Genomic DNA, 17,338 nt, shown 5'->3' with positions numbered 1-17,338 from the left:
GAAAATCAATAAAGCTACAGGATTTACTTATCTTGGTGCCTCACATGCCATTAGAATGATGCTTTGTTCACATGTATTCACTGCTCAGTCCAACGGAACCAAGGGAACTGCTCCTGACACTGCCAACATACCTGGCTATATCCCTAGGAACATCCAAGAGGAACGCTGGCTGCGGGATGTGGGTGCAGAGGACAGTCCATCAGGGAGAAAAGCGAATGTTAACGGACTGTGGTGGTTGGATAATAATGACCCCTATAGACTCACAGGTTTGAATACTCGGTCCCAGCTGGTGGAATTGTTTGGTAAGGATTAGGAGGTGTGGCTTTGTTAGAGGAGGTGTGTTACAGAGGGTGGGCTTTGAGGTTCAAAGACCTATGCCATTCCAGTTAGCTCTTTCTGTCTCGTGGGGTAATATGTAAGCTCTCCTCTACTGCTCTAGTGCCATGCCTGCCCGTCTGCTGCCATGCTCCCTGCCATGATGGGCATTAAATACCCTCTGAGACTGTAAGCAAGCCCCCAGTTAAACACACTCTTTTATAAGCTGCCTGGTTATGGTGTGTCTTCACAGCGAGAGAAGTCACATAGACCATATCTTTGCTACTCAGACAAGTGTCTGTTTCCATCAAGACACATACACTCCTTGTAGGAAACGTAGGCTCTGTACTAGTTAAACGTCAGGGTATGAGCCCACAGAAGTCACCCCAGTTATTGCTGAGCGAGGGTCCAGGAGCCTCCAGTAGTTGGTACACCAGCTTCAGCCTGACTCACAAGGAAGATGAAACCATTTCTGTACATTCCTGTAGGATGGGAGAGGGGCTGACCAAGAGCAAGCACTGAGCTCTTGAGATAGCTCAGCGGGTAGCTCGCTTGCTGTGTACCCTGACAATCTAAGCTTCATCCCTGGAACCCGTGATAGAAGGAGAAAACCAGCTCGTGTCCTCTGACCTCCACAGCACGCCGTGGCAGTCTCACGGGCAATAATCATCAACACAAGCTTTTCAAAAGAAAAGACAACGACCTCATTTGTGTATGTCAGCCTTTGGCTGCCAGCACATACGGACCAGAAGGATTAAGAAACTGACAGTTTCAAGATCCTCCAAATTGGGACCCACCTGCTTCACAGTTTTTTTTTCTGTGTGTTTGTGTATATGGTGTGTGTAGTGTGTGTGGGCAGATGTGCATGCCCAGCAGGGAGGGCTTAGTAAGACACCAATCATCTTCCTTTTTTGTTCTCTGCTTTATTGCCTTGACACAGGGTTTCTTAGTGAACTGGAAGCTTGAAGCTTGAGCCTCCTCGGCTGGCTGACTGGGACAGCAGACTCTGGGAAATTGGCTGTCTCTGCCCTCCAAAGCTGGAGTAATAGGCACGTGTAGTCTGAACTCAGGTTCTCATACCTGCATAGCCTGCAAATTATTCCTTAGGGGGAAACTGGGATTGAAGGCTAAAGAAGAGACTACGTGCTCATGTGTGTGTATGGATATACACACACATATTGTATGTATGTTTGTGGGCATGTGTAGTACAACTTATGTGCTTTTATTTCATGGGGGCACCTTTTCATCCCACATAAATATGCTTTTGTGTGCCTGCACTCACCAGTGTCTGTACATGTGGGAAGCCGTGGGCTGATGTTGGAAGCCGTCTTCTATTGCTATGTAATCTATTTAAACTTTTTCATATTAATTTTGCGTATGTGTGGGATGGCATATATGTGATGTCGGAGAACATCTTGCAGAAGCTACTTCTCTCCTTCCCCCCATACGGGTTCTGAGGACTGAATTTGTGTCAGCAAGCTTGGTGGTAAGTGCCTTACCCATTGAACCATCTTGCCAGACTCCATCTTATTTTTGAGACAGGCATCTCTCATTAGACCTGGAAACCACCAACTGGCTAGACTGGCTGAATAATAAGACTCCAAGGGTCCCCCGGCCTCGCCTGCCCCAGGGCTAGCTAGTTGTATTATACATACATATGCTAGGGTAGTGTATTATACATACATATGCATTACCATGCCTAGACCGAGCTTTAATGTTGGTGCTGGGGATCTCAGGCAGCAAGCACTTTACCTCTCGAGCCATCTCCTCGCCCATAAATATTCCTTATTACATTTCTTGGAAATTCACAGACTGCCTCCAGCGTTCCTTCTTTTCTTTTTGCCAAACAACCCAGTGATTGTCAGAAACCTCTCCTGGAAGGCTGAAGTGTGTTTTCGATAAGCAAAGGGTTTTAATTGGGTGGATGTGCAGGAACAAGGGAAGCGTTTCTAATGAAGTGTTTATGCTCTAGGCCTCTGGGTGTGTGGTGAGGTCCTTTTACGATTTGGATGTGAAACCATGTAATGAATTTAAGAAATACCATGCAGCCATACACACTCGAGTGCTGACTCTGTCAAATTCATGGAAATCAAAGGAACAGCATAAAGGCGCTTGTAAACCCACCCTATCATATGAAGCACAACACAGCTGTGGCTGGCAATAAGGCTTCAATAATGTGTTAATGGCTGGCTTTTGAATACCCCCCCAATAGATTCTGAAAAAACAAAGGTGTTTAGAACCCCTCCTTCAGTCCCTGTAAATACCCCTCATTAGCAGAGCAGGTGTGTTGGGGGTGGGGGCTTATATCGCTTCATTTAGTTTGGAATTGGGCAAGGGAGTAGAATACCCATGACCAAAGCATCACCCTCACAGGTAGATATGGCTTATCAGAACTAGCCAAAGGCATCATGAAGGAAACAAAGTGAGCTCTGGGCAATTTAAAGATGTTTCGCAAGAGAAAATCAGATGCATGACCACTATAATGAGTCTCTAGTTAAAGGAGATGAGTTTGGAAAAACAAAACCAACTCTACTGCAGGAGGCAGGGAAGGAGGCGCGTGTGGTGACGCACACCTGTAATTCCAGCACTTGGGCTCTGGAGGCCAGCCTTGGCTACAGAGTGAGGCCGGGCTGGGCTGTATGAGAGCCTCCTTCCAAAGAGTAAAACAGGAGCTGGAGAGTTGGCTCAGTGGTTTGGCGCACTTGTTGCTCTGGCTTAGGAGCTGGGTTGGATTCCCAGCACTCACATGGCAGCTGGCAACCAGCTGTTGCTCTTCTGACCTTGGCGGACACCAGGCCACGTGTACTTGTGGTGTCCATGCATCCATCCATGCATCCATCCACGCATCCATCCATCCATGCATCCATCCATGCATCCATCCACGCATCCATCCATCCATCCATCCATGCATCCATCCATCCATCCATCCATCCATGCATCCATCCATCCATGCATCCATTCATCCATGCAGGCAGAACAGTCAAATACATAAATAGACAAATTTTTGAAAAGAACAAAAGTAAAAGGAGAGAAAATGAGGGAGGGAGAGGGAAGGAAAGACAGGGAGAGAATCTAAGTAAGAACGAGAGGTGGATGCAGACATGGATTTAGGCTGCAGCCTATTTACTCTGTTGTCTTCCTGTTCAATACCCAAGCTCAGTACACAGAAACAGGAGGCCTCCGTGATGGTGAATTAGGATTGTCACCTTGACAGCCCAGAATTGAAGAGGTCCAAGAATAAGAAAATAAAAACGTAGATTCCAGAAATAGGAATGTAGGAATAAAGAAATATAAAGTTGTAAGCCTAGGAGAATGAGAACAGACTGTCAGCAGCTTTCTCAGCAGCTTGAGGATTAACTATTAACAGTGCGTTATTTTGCTTTACAGCCCATGGCTCTGTTTTCAAGGCCAAAGCATCTCTCTGCAAACTGAGAGCTAGCCTATGGATTTGAGCTGAGTCGACTTTTAGGAGATAGATATATGACCTCTGGGTTATGCATTATCCCTGCTATGTGAAACTGGCAGCATCAAAGGGGAGAGCACAGGGCTTCAGTAAACACCACCTGAAGTTACCAAGAAAGACAACAGATTAAGTGCAACCCTAGTTTAACTAAAAAACTCTGTTAATGGAGACTGTAAAGTAAGGCAATCTGTATCTGAGTTTACCTTGAGATTGTAAAGACCTAATGCTTGATGCCACTATTATAAAAGATAGGTTCAGAAACCGACTTCTGCCACAGACTAACCGCCCCCCCCCCCCCAAAAAAACAACAAACCTCTGGCTGTGGTCTCAGCTAGCTATAAGCTTTTTGTGCCCCATGGAGATTTCTTATTTTTTTCCTGGATTCTGGTTTCTGGAATAAAGTTTGCTTCTGGTTTATTAGACTTTGGAAGTCTGTCCCCATCTTTGCACGATCCCCCTGGACCCAACAAAATTACCTGGGAAGGGAGCCTTAATGAGGAACTACCCCGATTAGGATGACCTATGCGCATGCCTGTGAAGGATTTTTCTTTTTATTAAGACAGGTTCTCACTATGTAGCCCTGCCTGGCCTGCAATGTGCTATATAGACAGGCTGGGCTTAAACTCACAGAGATCTGGATGTCTCTGCCTTCCAAAGGCTGCAATTAAAGGTGTCCACCACCATGCCCAACGTGAAGGATTTTTAACTGCTTTAATTGCTGTGGGGGAGACCTGCCTATTGTGGGTGGCACCATTCCTTAGGTTTAAGTTCTGAACTGTATGAGAGTAGAGGAAGTGAGCTGATCAATAGCCATGCGTGCATTTATTTATCTTAGCTCTTGACTGTGGCCATGACGTGACCAGTTCATGCTCCTGTGATTTCCTCACAATGATGGACTGCAACCGGAATTGTAAATGAAAATAAAAACAAACCCTCTCTCGGCCAGGTTTCCTGTGGTCAGGATGTTTTCTCACATCAACAGAAACACAACTAGGGTAGCCTCTGGCCTTGACTGCTCTGCACCCTCACCCCCCACTCCCTCTTCTGGCGGGTGGGATGTGTGTGGAGCCCAGCAGAGAACTACACGCTTTTCATGTACAGAGAGACATTTTATTGTATGGGCTGCTAAGCTAAACCAGCATGTATGTTGTAAAGGTATCTTGACTTCAGAATTTGGGCCTAAGGATATGATGCTTTAAAAAGACGTTCTTCTTTTGTTTTCACAGATGAGAACCTGTGGATTGCCTCCAGGCAAATATGGTTTCATGGACCAAGGCCTCCTGAAAGGTTGCCGTGAACACCCTCAAAAACATACTTCACTCAACTACTGACTGAGATGAACCTAACACACAGGATACAGCATGAAAGACCTGATTAACAGCACCCCCCCATATAGCACAAAGCAGTTTTGAGGGAAAAAAAATCTATGCCCATATTCCCAAACATTGTTTATAAATGTTCTTTTACATTTAAAGAGGGATATGATATAGATATGAATAATTTACATTGATATGGATCTTGGTTTATTGATATAAATTTAAGGGCAATCATGTTATATGTATATTTCTGCTCTTGATTAAGGTATTGTGATTATATAGTTCATTTAAAAATGTAATGTATAATTAAGAAATATAGGTTAATAGATAATCATCTATAATAGTCAAGTTTGTAGTCATATTAGTTAGATTTTCTCGATGTGCATAGATATATTTCAGATAGACAGGCATTCTCCATATCTTTCAAAGACTACAGAATATGGCATTTAAATTTCTTAAAAATTTAGGGTTTTTCATGATAGTGAGACATATCTGCTCCTCGCAGCACCAAGCTACTTGGAAAGGAAGATGGGCATCAAAGAGGCTCCTTATGGAGTCGGTTAGCCATTTGGGCAAGAAACTGCTCTTGCTTGGACTGCTTCACTGGACATGCAGGACCCACAGAGAGATGACTGCTGAACTTGCCTAAAGGTGAGATGATCCTTTGGGGTTCCTGCTTCAGGAAAGAGTCTGCAAGACATTCTGCAGGACACAGAAGAAAGTAACTAAAAACTGCCAATATAGGCAAAACTGTCTTTGAAATTTCCTGCTTCATGGAAACATCTGCTGGATACTATGGGCCTGAAGGCCAAAGATGGTATAGAAGAACTTTGGGTAACTGTCCAGGCAGCAAGTTGTCTCTGTCATTTCTAGAGTTTTGAAAGTTGCTTACAATGCACTTTCTGTTTACTTGGGTAATATTATATCCTTCTGAAGTCTTTTATGGAGTTGAAGAATTTATAGTTATAGTTCTCCTTAGTTATGATAAAAGATAAATATAAGTATTATAACTGTAATTCTTATTTGATACCTGTTTTGTTATATGTAATTTTACTATGTTAAAGTTAACGCCTTCCTTTTTGTTTAAACAGAAAAGGAAAAATGGTGTAGGAGGCCCTTCTGTTTGTGTGTTGTTTTCATTGGTTAATGAATAAAGAAACTGCCTTGGCCTAGTTGATAGGGTGGAACTTAGGTAGGAGGAGAAAACAGAACTGAATGCTGGGAGGAAGAAGGACAGAGTCAGGGAGGCCATGGATCTTCTGCGTGAGATGGACACCAGTTAGAATCTTGCCAGTAAGCCATAGCCACATGGTGATACACAGATTAATGGAGATGGGTTAGACTGATATGTAAGAGTTAGCCAATAAGAATTTAGAGCTAATGGCCAAGCAGTGTTTTAATTAATACAGGTTCTGTGTGGTTATTCCAGGGCTAAGCTATCAGGGCGTCCGGAAAGAACAAGCAGGCCCTCTTCTCCCAACAACATGGAGCTGCATGCACACCAGGCAAGTATCTGTCAACAGAGCCACATCCCAGCCTCTATGACACTGGAAATTACTTATGTATTTGTTTTAAAAATATATTTTATCTTTACGTTATTTACTTATTTGGCCTTTTTCAAGAAAGAGTTTTTCTGTCTATCCCCGACTGTCCTGAAACTTGCTCTGTAGGCCAGACTGGTCTCGAAATCAGAAATACACCCTCCCTGGCCTCCTGAGTGCTGAGATTAAAGGCGTGCTCCACCACTGCCCAACTGTTTAAAAATGCATAACACATATCCATTGCTGTGTGTACACACGCTCATGCAAGCCTCAGCGCGTGTGCAGAGGTCAGAGGATAACTGTGGGTTCTCTCCTTCTATTGTGCAGGTCCTGGGGATTGAACTCAGGTTGTCAGGCTTGGCCACAAGTGCCTTATCACTGAGCCATTTCACCAGCCTCATTATTTATCAAATAGGCAAACAAAGGCAGTCACAGAGGGCACTGCTTGGCAGCTCGCGTCCCATTATTTTAGAGCCACGTATTTGAGATCTTGGGAAAGCTGGTGTCATCATCAAGTCAGCTCCTGCACCAAAGCTAACCCGTTTTCCAAAGTGAGCACACAGTTAGAAATCTGTGCTCCGAGCTTGTTCATCATTCTTTAGTAAGGGAACAAAGAAGTGTGCAGAGCGCTGAGGTGTGCCTCCTTATGGGCCCATTCGGAGCTCTTGTTCCGCCTCCGAGGGCCTCTTCTACTTTTGGTGCCCACGTTTGCAAGTTCTTCCAAGGGACAATTATCCCTGGCAGCTGCGCCTGGAGATAAGCCTTCTGGGCTCTTGCCAAGTGCCCCTACCTAGAGGTAGATTAGCCTGATTGCCAGAGCGAGCTGAACATTCTGTGAGTCCCACTTCCCAAATATACTCATCCAATAGATTCGGAGGTTACAGAATGAGAGGTGACATACAAAACTGCTACACTGAGCGGCGGGAGGACATTAAACCCATAAAGAAAATGCGTTTTCACCTAAAAAGCATTGTCTAGTTACAGGTACCTGCTTACCAGTTCAACTTGGCAACAGTGCAGTGACCTTGTCTGAATCCCAGGGACTGGGCTGATCACTCACCTTGTGCACAAATTGCTCCACTCGGGTCTGAAGGCCCCACACCTCGAACTTGACGGTCACCAGCTTGTAGGAGCACATGATGGGTTGATGGCTATCCCGCCAGCCTTCTCTCAGCTGTCCCCGGCCTGTCTTCTCAGACTTGAAGTGTTTAGGATCCTAGAAAAGATGCACCGAATGAATGGACGATTACAACGTTAGAGCTGCGACACAGCACAGGCCTGCAATCCCAGCTCTCGGCAGGCGGAGGCAGGAGCATCAGAAGTTCAAGATCGTCTCAGCTACATTCCGAGTCTGAGGCCAGCCTGGGCTACCTGAACTTTGTCTCAAAAAAAAAGCAATCTTTATGAAATGTCCAGAATGAGAAAAATCCACACAGAGAGAAAGTAGTTCAACGGTGACTAGGAACCAGAATGAGGGAAGATTGTGAGGATCTCTAACAGGGGACACTGGTGTCTGGGAAGGGAAAGAAAGCATGCTGGAGAGGCTAGGATGTCTCAGCAGGGCAACATTTGCCAAGCAAGCCTGAGGACCCAAGTTCCATTCCTGGAACCCACATAAAAAGCCGGATGTGGTGGTAGCATTCGCAGTCCCAGCTCTCTACGGGGAGATGGGAGGGAGGTGGAGACAAGACAGAGCACTGGCAACTTCAAAACCAGTAACCTGGGCTGTGCAGAGGAGAAGGAGAGACCCTGCCTCACAGGGAGGAGAGATAATGGCCTCCTGAAAACTACCCTCTGACCTCCATGTTCACACACACACACACACACACACACACACACACACACACACGCGCGCGCGCGCGCGCGCGCACGCGCACACAGATTTAAAGAAACAAAGAAAACATGCTGGGATTGGTGGGTGTAGTTACATACTCTTGTGGTCATACAAAAGCCATCGAATTATACACTACTTAAGAGGGCTAGGGGTCTCCCTCAATCATAGGGCACTTTCTTCACACATGTGAGGCCCTGAGTTTGATCACCAACACTGAAACAAAAAAGCTGAATTATAGGTACCCCAATTTTAGAAATGGGAGAATACAACACAATTGGCTTAGTTATTTACCGACATTAAATATAAACATGCAAGTGCCAAACACAGTCATTAAAAATTAGACTTATGAAACTGCAATTTTTCTTTCTTTAAAAGAAAAATTATGTTTAAGTTGGGCATGATGGAGCATGCCTTTAATCCCAGTACTCTGGAGGCAGAGGCAGGTGGAGTTCTGTAAGTTTGAGGCCAGCCTGGTCTACATCACATTGCAGGTCAGCCAAGGCTACAGAAGGAGAGGCCTGTCCAGGAAAGGGAAAAAAAAACCTGTTTCTTTTCTTTGTGTGTTTGTTGTTTGAGATAGGATCTCACGAAACCCCTAGACTGGTCTCACTATCACTACGCCATTAAGGCTGGATATGAGTTCCTGATCCTCCTGTCTCCACCTCCTAAGTGACAGAATAACAGGCTTGAACCCCTATGATAAAGTTTTTTATCTATCTATCTATCTATCTATCTATCTATCTATCTATCTATCTATCTATGTATTTGGTTTTTCAAAACAGGATTTCTCACTGTAATAGCCCTGGCTGTCCAGGAACTCGCTCTGTAGACCAGACCGACATCAAACTCACAGAGATCTACCCACCTCTGCCTCCCAAGTGCTGGGATTAAAGGTGTGCACCACTACTGCCCGGCTTAAATGAACTATTTAATATTTGTTCCCAAGTAGAGGCTAGCTACTTTGTGACATCCTTGGAGGATGATATATCTAGAGAGATATATGATAAATATGATATATATTTATTCAGAGACATTTCCAAAGGAATACAGAGACTAATAAAGTACAAAAATACCTGCAATTATGTTTTGTTTTGTTTTTTTCAGACAGGGTTTCTCTGTATAGCCCTGCCCATCTTGTCTTGGAGCTCTCTCTGTAGACCAGGCTGACCTCAAACTCAGAGAGTTGAGGTTCTGTGCCTCTCAGGTGCTGGGATTAAAGGGTGTATGGACACCATCACCCAGCTATGCTTAAAAATATATAATTTTCAAGAACATAAGGAAGAAACTGCAGGCCTAGGGCTCGCCATACAGTCTTGGATCTGACCACTTCTACTGGGATCAGGACCCTGTGAGTCAGGTGTAGGACTCTAGACTGGCAAGAAACTGCACACATGGTATAGGCTACAGGATGGAGCAAGAAATGATGGCTTCTCCTCCCCAGCGAGACTTGGGAGTAAAGACAAGTGGAGTGGGTGGGGGAATAAGACAGTTTAGCCAGTAAAACATTCCAGAACTCTCATAAAAAGCTGCAAGTCCAGCTGGGATGGGAAATGGAGACAGGGGATATCGGAACACCGACAGATCAGCTCTACAGGATTCTCCTCTGACCTCTGTGCATGTGCACTTGTGTACCCCCTCGTATGAACACACACAGAGGCAGAGAGGGGAAGACATGGACCCAGGAGCTGGGTTGGTGGCAGCCCAGCCTTTGTAACTCAGATGGCAGACAACTCAGGTGTAGTTGAGATTCTGCAAGGCCACTTAGGGATGCCTCCGATGAGGGTTCTCAGGCTGCCCTTGGACCCCATCACATACCCACGCATCCGGAGGAAACACAGACCACCTCCGGGGTCAGTTCCCACAATCGGCCTTTAGAGTTGGAGCTGTGACCTGAAAATTCCACAGGGCTGACTTACTGATGAGAACTTTACGGTTATAGAGTGTTAGAATGGTGTGAATCGAGAACCACGATGACCTTGGGGCTATTTTCGGTGTCCTTGGTAGATATCATCACACGCTTCGGCATCTAACTTGATATCCCTTTGCTATCGCCCAAAGCCTTCGGAATGTATTTTAAGCTCACCACCAGTCTCCTTCAACCCCAAAGCTAAGGATGTTTGCAGACAGCATCTGAGACCTACAGCAGAGATTTCCCTGCTCACCTGGTAACCCACCTACCTGATGTTTCTACCAACGTATTTGGGAAACACTTTACGAATTTTTGGAATTATAAACTGTTCCTGTAATGGCATCCATGATGGAAGATTTTTTTTTTAATTTTAAAATTCATCTTTATGTGCATTGGTGTTTTGCATGTGTATTTGTGTGAGGGAGTCAGATCCCCTGGAACCCGAGTTATGGACAGTTGTGAGCTGCCATGTAGGTACTAGGAATTGAACCTGGGTCCTCTGGAAGAGCAGTCAGTGCTCTTAACCACTGATCCACCTCTCCAGCTCCATGGAAGACATATTTTGGCATAATCTGAATCTATGTTCCCAGCCATGGCCACTCAGATTCGGCCCAGAGCAAACGATCTCCGATTCCTTCTGGGGTCAGAGCAGTGTTCCACGTTGACCAGGTTGAGCCTTGATCCTTCCCCTTCAGTTCCTCTCCTGAGAGTCTGTCTGTGGCACCATCAGCTTAAGACAAAGCTACAAAACTAAGCTGGGATGTGGCTCAGATGGTAGAGAACTTGCCAGCATCACGAAGCCCTGGGTTCTCTGCAGGAGCAAGCAAGAGTTCTCAACCACTGAGCCATTGGGCCAGCTCCAAGTTCCAGATAATAGCAACTTCTCCCGAAGTTTCCTTCTCCCCAGCAGGCCCCTTGTTCTGTCTGTCTCTGCTGTTTTTGCTTCAGGACTCACTCGTGCGTAGCCCAGGGGTTCTGGTAAACCATGTATCAGTTTGGTCACCTCCACAACAATGTGAACCCCAGGAGCATGGAGGGTCTCATAGCCTCAGCTTCGGCACGCCACGGATGTGCATTCCAGAAAGACCAACAATCCTCCAGAATTAAATAAGACACAGTGACATGAAAGGGAGAATTCAAAGCATTTGGGAAATGCAGCACCTTCCTGCAAGATCTAGTTCTGGCCCAGCGGTGGTGGTACACACCTTTAACCCCAGCACTCAGGAGGCAGAGGCAGGTGGATCTCCGTGAGTTTGAGGCCAGCCTGGTCTACAGAGTAAGTTCCAGGACAGCCAGGCTACACAGAGAAACCCTGTCTCAGAAAAAAAAATCAGTTCAGGAGACTAGAAAAGTATTGTTCACATAGCCAAAACCACAGAGATGTGTCAACCAAGGTGTGTGTGTGTATGTGTGTGTGTGTGTGTGTGTGTGAGAGAGAGAGAGACAGAGAGAGAGAGAGAGAGAGAGAGAGAGAGAGAGAGAGAGAGAGAGAGAGAGAGAGAGAGAGAGAGAGAGAGAGACCTCACCACTTCTTTGAAAACAGAGGCTCCTTGGTTTTCTGCTGTGCTGGCTTACGCCAGACACTTGGCCTTCCAGCTCCCAGGGACTCTGCCGTCTCCACCTCCTATCTCAGGAGCACTGTGATTACAGATCAGAACCACTGTCCCTGGGTATCTGGGGGTTCTGGAGATTTGAACTCAGTTCTTCACACTTGTATGACAAACTCTTTATGCACTGAGCCATCTCTCCAGTCTCAAGGTAAGGTTTTTGATGACACCACAAAAATTTAAAGTTATATTGCCAGGCGGTGGTGGTGCACACCCTTTCTTTAATCCCAGCATTCCGGGAGGCAGAGGCAGGGGGATCTCTGAGAGTTAAGAGGCTAGCCTGGTCTACAGAGTGAGCTCCAGGACAGCCAAAGCTACACAAACAAATTCTGTCTCAACAAAACCAATACATAAATAAGTAAATAAAATTATAGCAGGCTACTGTTAAGCAAAGTCGACTAGATGTGAACGAGAAGTTTATGTTTACCGGAGTCAGAAAGGAAGCATGTAAAAGCTGTAGGAATTTACATTTAAATTTTCTTTAATGGGGGCTGGAGAGATGGCTCAGTGGTTAAGAGCACTAACTGTTCTTCCAGAGGACCCGGGTTTAATTCCCAGCACACACATGGCAGCTCACAACTGTCTGAAGATGTAGTTCCAGGGGATCTGACACCTTCACATCAATGCACATAAAATAAAGTTAAATAAGCCAAAAATATTTAAAAATTTTTTCTTTAATGTGTGCACACACATGCACACCGTGGTTCATATGTGGAAGTCAGAGGACGAGATGGGAGTCAGTTCTTTCCCTCCCCATGAAGTTCTGGAGATCACACTCAGGGCAGCAGGTGCCTTTGCCTCCATCAACCCCAGAAAAGAATTTTTTAAGTGGACAGTGAAAATTTGGTTCCATGTCCTCAATTTCCGAGATAAAGCTACCGAGACTTGAGAAATATCAGATATTTCACCTGCAGATCATAGGTCCTTCCCAACAACCCACTGTTCTTTCTGCCACATTTTACTTTTAAAATTAAACACCAAAAGGGTGTTTTGTTTTTCCATAGCTCAGTGTCGAAGAAGCAATTAACAATTGGGCTTTGTATGGGAACAGTATGTCCCCCACCCCACTCCAAGACTGGTATCATATCTACAGCCGATAATTTCATCTAGTAAGTCTCAAACATGGGCTATAATTAGAGATTCACATTCTAACTGCTGGAGGGAGATACAGGAGCGGGGCTTACAAAAACACAACTAATCCAAACTCTGGATCAGGTGTGAACGTCAGCTGAATGTGTCTGGATAGCAATGAGCCAAGAAAAGGGTGTTTGTGTGTGTACACGTGTGTGTGTGTGTGTGTGTGTGTGTGTGTGTGTGTGTGTGTGCAGTCACATAAGCCATCAGGCAATTTTTTTTTCAAGACAGGGTTTCTCTGTATAGCCCTTGCTGTCCTAGAACTTGCTCTGTAGAACAGGCTGTCCCCAAACTCACAGAGATCTGCCTGCATCTGTCTCCCATGTGCGGGTTGTTAGCCTTTATAAAAGGGCCTAATGCTTCACTGTAGTATGACCAAGAAACTGTTGTTTTTGTTTTTGATTGCTTTTTTTTTTTTGAGACTCTGTAGCCTAGGCTGGCCTTGAACTTGTGGCAATCCTCCTGCCTCAGTCTCCTGACTGCTGGAGTCCAGTACACTGAAAGTTTTGTACAGCGGCCTGGTGATTCCCCCAAAGGATATGTTAAGTGCCTTCATCCCTGGAAACTATGGGCCCACTATGATTGGAAACCAAGGTCTTTGCAGATGTAATTAAGCTTTAGATGAGATCACTCTGGCTTAAATGGATGGGCCCTAGATCAAATGACAAGTGTCCTTGAAAGAGATAGCCACTTGGGGACAGAAGCAAAGACTGGAGTTGCCCAGTTACAACCCATGACCTCCTGCAGGAACCAGAAGCTAGAACACCCAGAACCTCCTCAGGATCTCAAGAACATGACAGAAACCTCCAGGGAAGAGGTGCAGGCCACGCAAGGTCAAGGTCCCAGAGCTTGACTCTGACTAGACTTGGGCAGGGTCTGGGCACCCAGCTTTCCAGAACCTCCCATGGTACAGCTACTGCTACCAGATACAAGCAGATGAGGGACCTGAAACTCAGAAATGATCAGTAACCTATCCAATATTGTCTCCCACCCTTGGGCCTAAGCACTCGGCCCTCCGTGCACTCCTCTGCTCCCCACCCCCTTCTTGGATGAGACTTAACCACGGGAAGAAGCAGGCTAGAGACTCTGGAGCGCTCCCGGGTCCATTCTGCTGTGGTGACAAGAAGGCACCATTTAGGAACGAGGGACTGGATTTCTCTTGGCACCCCCTGTGTAGCCATTTCCTCTTGGAGAAGGAAATCCAGGCAACACACAGAACTCAGGAAACTGAAGGAATTTACAGGGCTCAGGGAATTCAGAAAGTTACAAGATTCTGTAACCAGAAACAGTTGCGGCAGAGAGGCGCCTTTTCTGCTGACTGTAAGTTGTGCAAGGAGCTCCAAATAAAAGCCAACACCAGCTGGGTGGTTGTGGTGCATGCCTTTAATCCCAGTCCTAGGGAGGCAGAGGCAGGCAGATCTCTGTGAGTTTGGGAACAGCCTGGTCTACAGAGCGAGTTCTAGGACAGCCAAGGCTACACTGAGAAACCCTGTCTCAAAAAACCAAACCAAACGAGAGAGAGATGGAGAAAGAGAGACACAGAGAGAGAGAGAGAAAGAGAGAGAGAGAGAGAGGGAGGGAGGGAGGGAGGGAGGGAGGGAGGAAGGGGGGGAGGGAGGGAGGGAGGGAGGGAGGAAGGGGGGAGGGAGGGGGGGAGGGGGGACAGGAGAGGGGAAGGGAGGGAGGGAGGGAGAGAGAGAGAGAGAGAGAGAGGGAGAGAGAGAGAAAGAGAGAGCACCAACCCCCATCCCATGCTGGGATGGGTTTTTTGGTGACGCAAGCTGCCTTTGAGTCACCCTCTAAGTAACTCCTCACCCACACTCCCCAAGTAACCCCAGCCAACTAAGAGACTTGGGCGGATCTCCTTCTTTGGTCTGTCACGGGTGCTCCATCTGGGGTGAGGAGACGTTTGTTTTCGTCTCCCCAGGATAAGTCTGCTGGGGCCTTAATTTTCCAGCCTCCAGAGTCACGAAGGAAATGATGACAGTTCAAAGCCACCCCATGCACAGTTACAGCTGTCTGGGTGGAGAAAGACACAACCCTCACCTCAGAAAGACAGACTATGTCATCTGAAAACCCGGCAGAGTCAGATGAGACCCACACGGTGGAGGGGAGTTTGTAACTCTCCTATGGTGTCATTCGAGGCTTGGCGCGTGAATTGCCGTTTTAGGCACGGAACACAGAAAGTGACTACTGCTTGGGTGACGTCACAGAGTGACACGGAGCCTGAACAGCCAGAGATAGACTATCATCGAGTTCACTCAGCTCTGGCCAAGGGCTGCAGAAGAAAGACAGACAGCAGCTGGCTTATCTGGCTATCCTTAATCCTGGAGTCAAAACTGTGCAGGAAAATGAGCTCAAACATGAATGTGACCACTGAACAGGATGGAAGCTTCCTCTGGGGAGTGACAGGCTGGCTAAGCATTTCTGTTTTCTGGAAGCTGGTACCTCTCCGGTCTATACTTCAAGGTTGTATTTTTGTTTTGTTTTAGACAGGGTCTCACTATGAAGCCTTGGCTGTCTCTATGTAGACCAGGCTGGCTGGAACTCACCGAGATCTGCCTGTCTCTGCTTCCTGAGTGCTGGAATAGGTTATGTCACCACACCCGGCCTCAAGAGAAGGGTTGACAATTGTTACTAGGCCACAAGTTCTTATTAGTGAGACATATGGCCCAGTCCAGGCAAGTGATAGCGTTCAGTTCCCAAGACACAATGTATCTTCCACTTTCTCTTAGGAAAAGCAGAGAACAAGGTAGGTCATCTGGGTGTGACAGTCATGCCTAGATCCCTGCTGTGTGTCCTTCCTGGATTCCCTCTGCTCTGCTCCCGAATGGGGCACTTGGGTGTTTTGTGTCCTGGCACTGCTATAATGAAGGACCACAGACCGAGGGCTGAGATGACAGAGATTGGCAGTCCCACAGTGTGAAGGCGACATCTAAGACCAAAGGGTCCTCCTGCAGTTTTCTTCTTCCTCAGCGCTTAGGGGTTGGCTGACCATCTTTGATATTTCTTGGCATACCTCTGAAGGAATTACAGGCAATGTTCTTGTGTGTGCCCACATCGTCTTCCTTCTGGGCTGCTGTTACTGTGTCCTCATATAAAGGACATCAGTCATATGGGCCGGGGCCCACCCTACTAACCTTAACCTGTTACAGCTCTTGAGTCTCAGTTCACATACAGAAGCATTGCAGGCAAGACTTTGATAGATTATGTATTTATTTATTGAGACAGGATCTTTTTTATGTAATTCCGGCTGTCCTGGAACTCACTATGCAGACCAGGCTGTCCTGGGACTTGCAGAGATCTACTTATCTCAGCCTCCCAGCTTTAGGAACTTTTCAGATAGACCCCGTTAAGCCCATGTCAAGGGTCAGAGAAGTGTAGTCGATTATTTTTCTTGTCACGTGACACAACATCTCATAGAAGCGCTTATGGAAGGGAAGGCTTATATTGACTCATAGTTTCAGAGCATCTTGGTCCACCGTGATGGGGGAGGCATGACTATGGAAGCTGCTTTCCAGATTGGCCAACCAAGAGGCAGCGAAAGTCAGCCAGAACCAGAAGTAGATATAACTCCAAGGCCCACCCGCGAGCAATCTACTTAGACAGGTGAGGCCTCTATATCTGCAAGTTTTCACAGCCTCTCCACAACACTGCCACCAGCTGAGCTGGTGCTCAATCCCATGAGCCTGCAGACAACATTTCATGTTCGAGCTGGGTTAGAGAGTTTTGTTTTTGTTTTTTACAAGGCTAGTCGTCAGATTTCTGAGGTCTCCTCTAACCGCTCACTCACTTGGTCATGGACCCTCACAAACACTACTCTGTCTACAGCTGGATCTGCTGGGTAACATGGAAACTCTCAGCAAGCAAGACACTAGCCCAGCAACTGGGTGCCTTAGGATGTGTGAGCCTATGTGTTCTTCTGGCCAGGGACTTCTCCATTCATCCATAGTGAAGTCTCTGGCTCGGGATGTTGCTGGATTCTCCAGGCCAGTCAGGTGGTACAGTGAACCCTTGCAGTTAACGCACATCTCAATAGAGAGGGCTAAGCTGGTGCCAGGGCTACTTCCCCAGGACTTGGCTGGCCACCCCTTCCCTTTGGCACATCTGGAGGAGGTTTTCCCTCTGTGATGTCAGCAGTACCTGGAGGCACTGTCACCTCACACCGGGACAAGAGAAGACAGAGGTGACACGGAGGGATTCGGCATTTGGGTAGCTC

At 46.5% G+C, this 17,338-nt stretch overlaps 1 protein-coding gene across 2 annotated transcripts in view; it reads right to left on the bottom strand.

The window, feature by feature from the left end:
• Positions 1–17,338, bottom strand: part of Pitpnc1 (phosphatidylinositol transfer protein cytoplasmic 1) — a 271,966-nt gene that overhangs the window by 17,992 nt on the left and 236,636 nt on the right. For both annotated transcript variants that reach the window (XM_038326594.1, XM_038326595.1), the window contains exon 7: positions 7,696–7,851. In XM_038326594.1, coding sequence (XP_038182522.1) covers positions 7,696–7,851 — 156 coding nt within the window. The remainder of the gene's footprint in view (positions 1–7,695; positions 7,852–17,338) is intronic.

The sequence above is a fragment of the Arvicola amphibius genome, chromosome 4, assembly GCF_903992535.2.
Source record: "Arvicola amphibius chromosome 4, mArvAmp1.2, whole genome shotgun sequence".
Classification (NCBI taxonomy): Eukaryota; Metazoa; Chordata; class Mammalia; order Rodentia; family Cricetidae; genus Arvicola; species Arvicola amphibius.
This window is presented reverse-complemented; position numbering and strand designations above follow the sequence as displayed.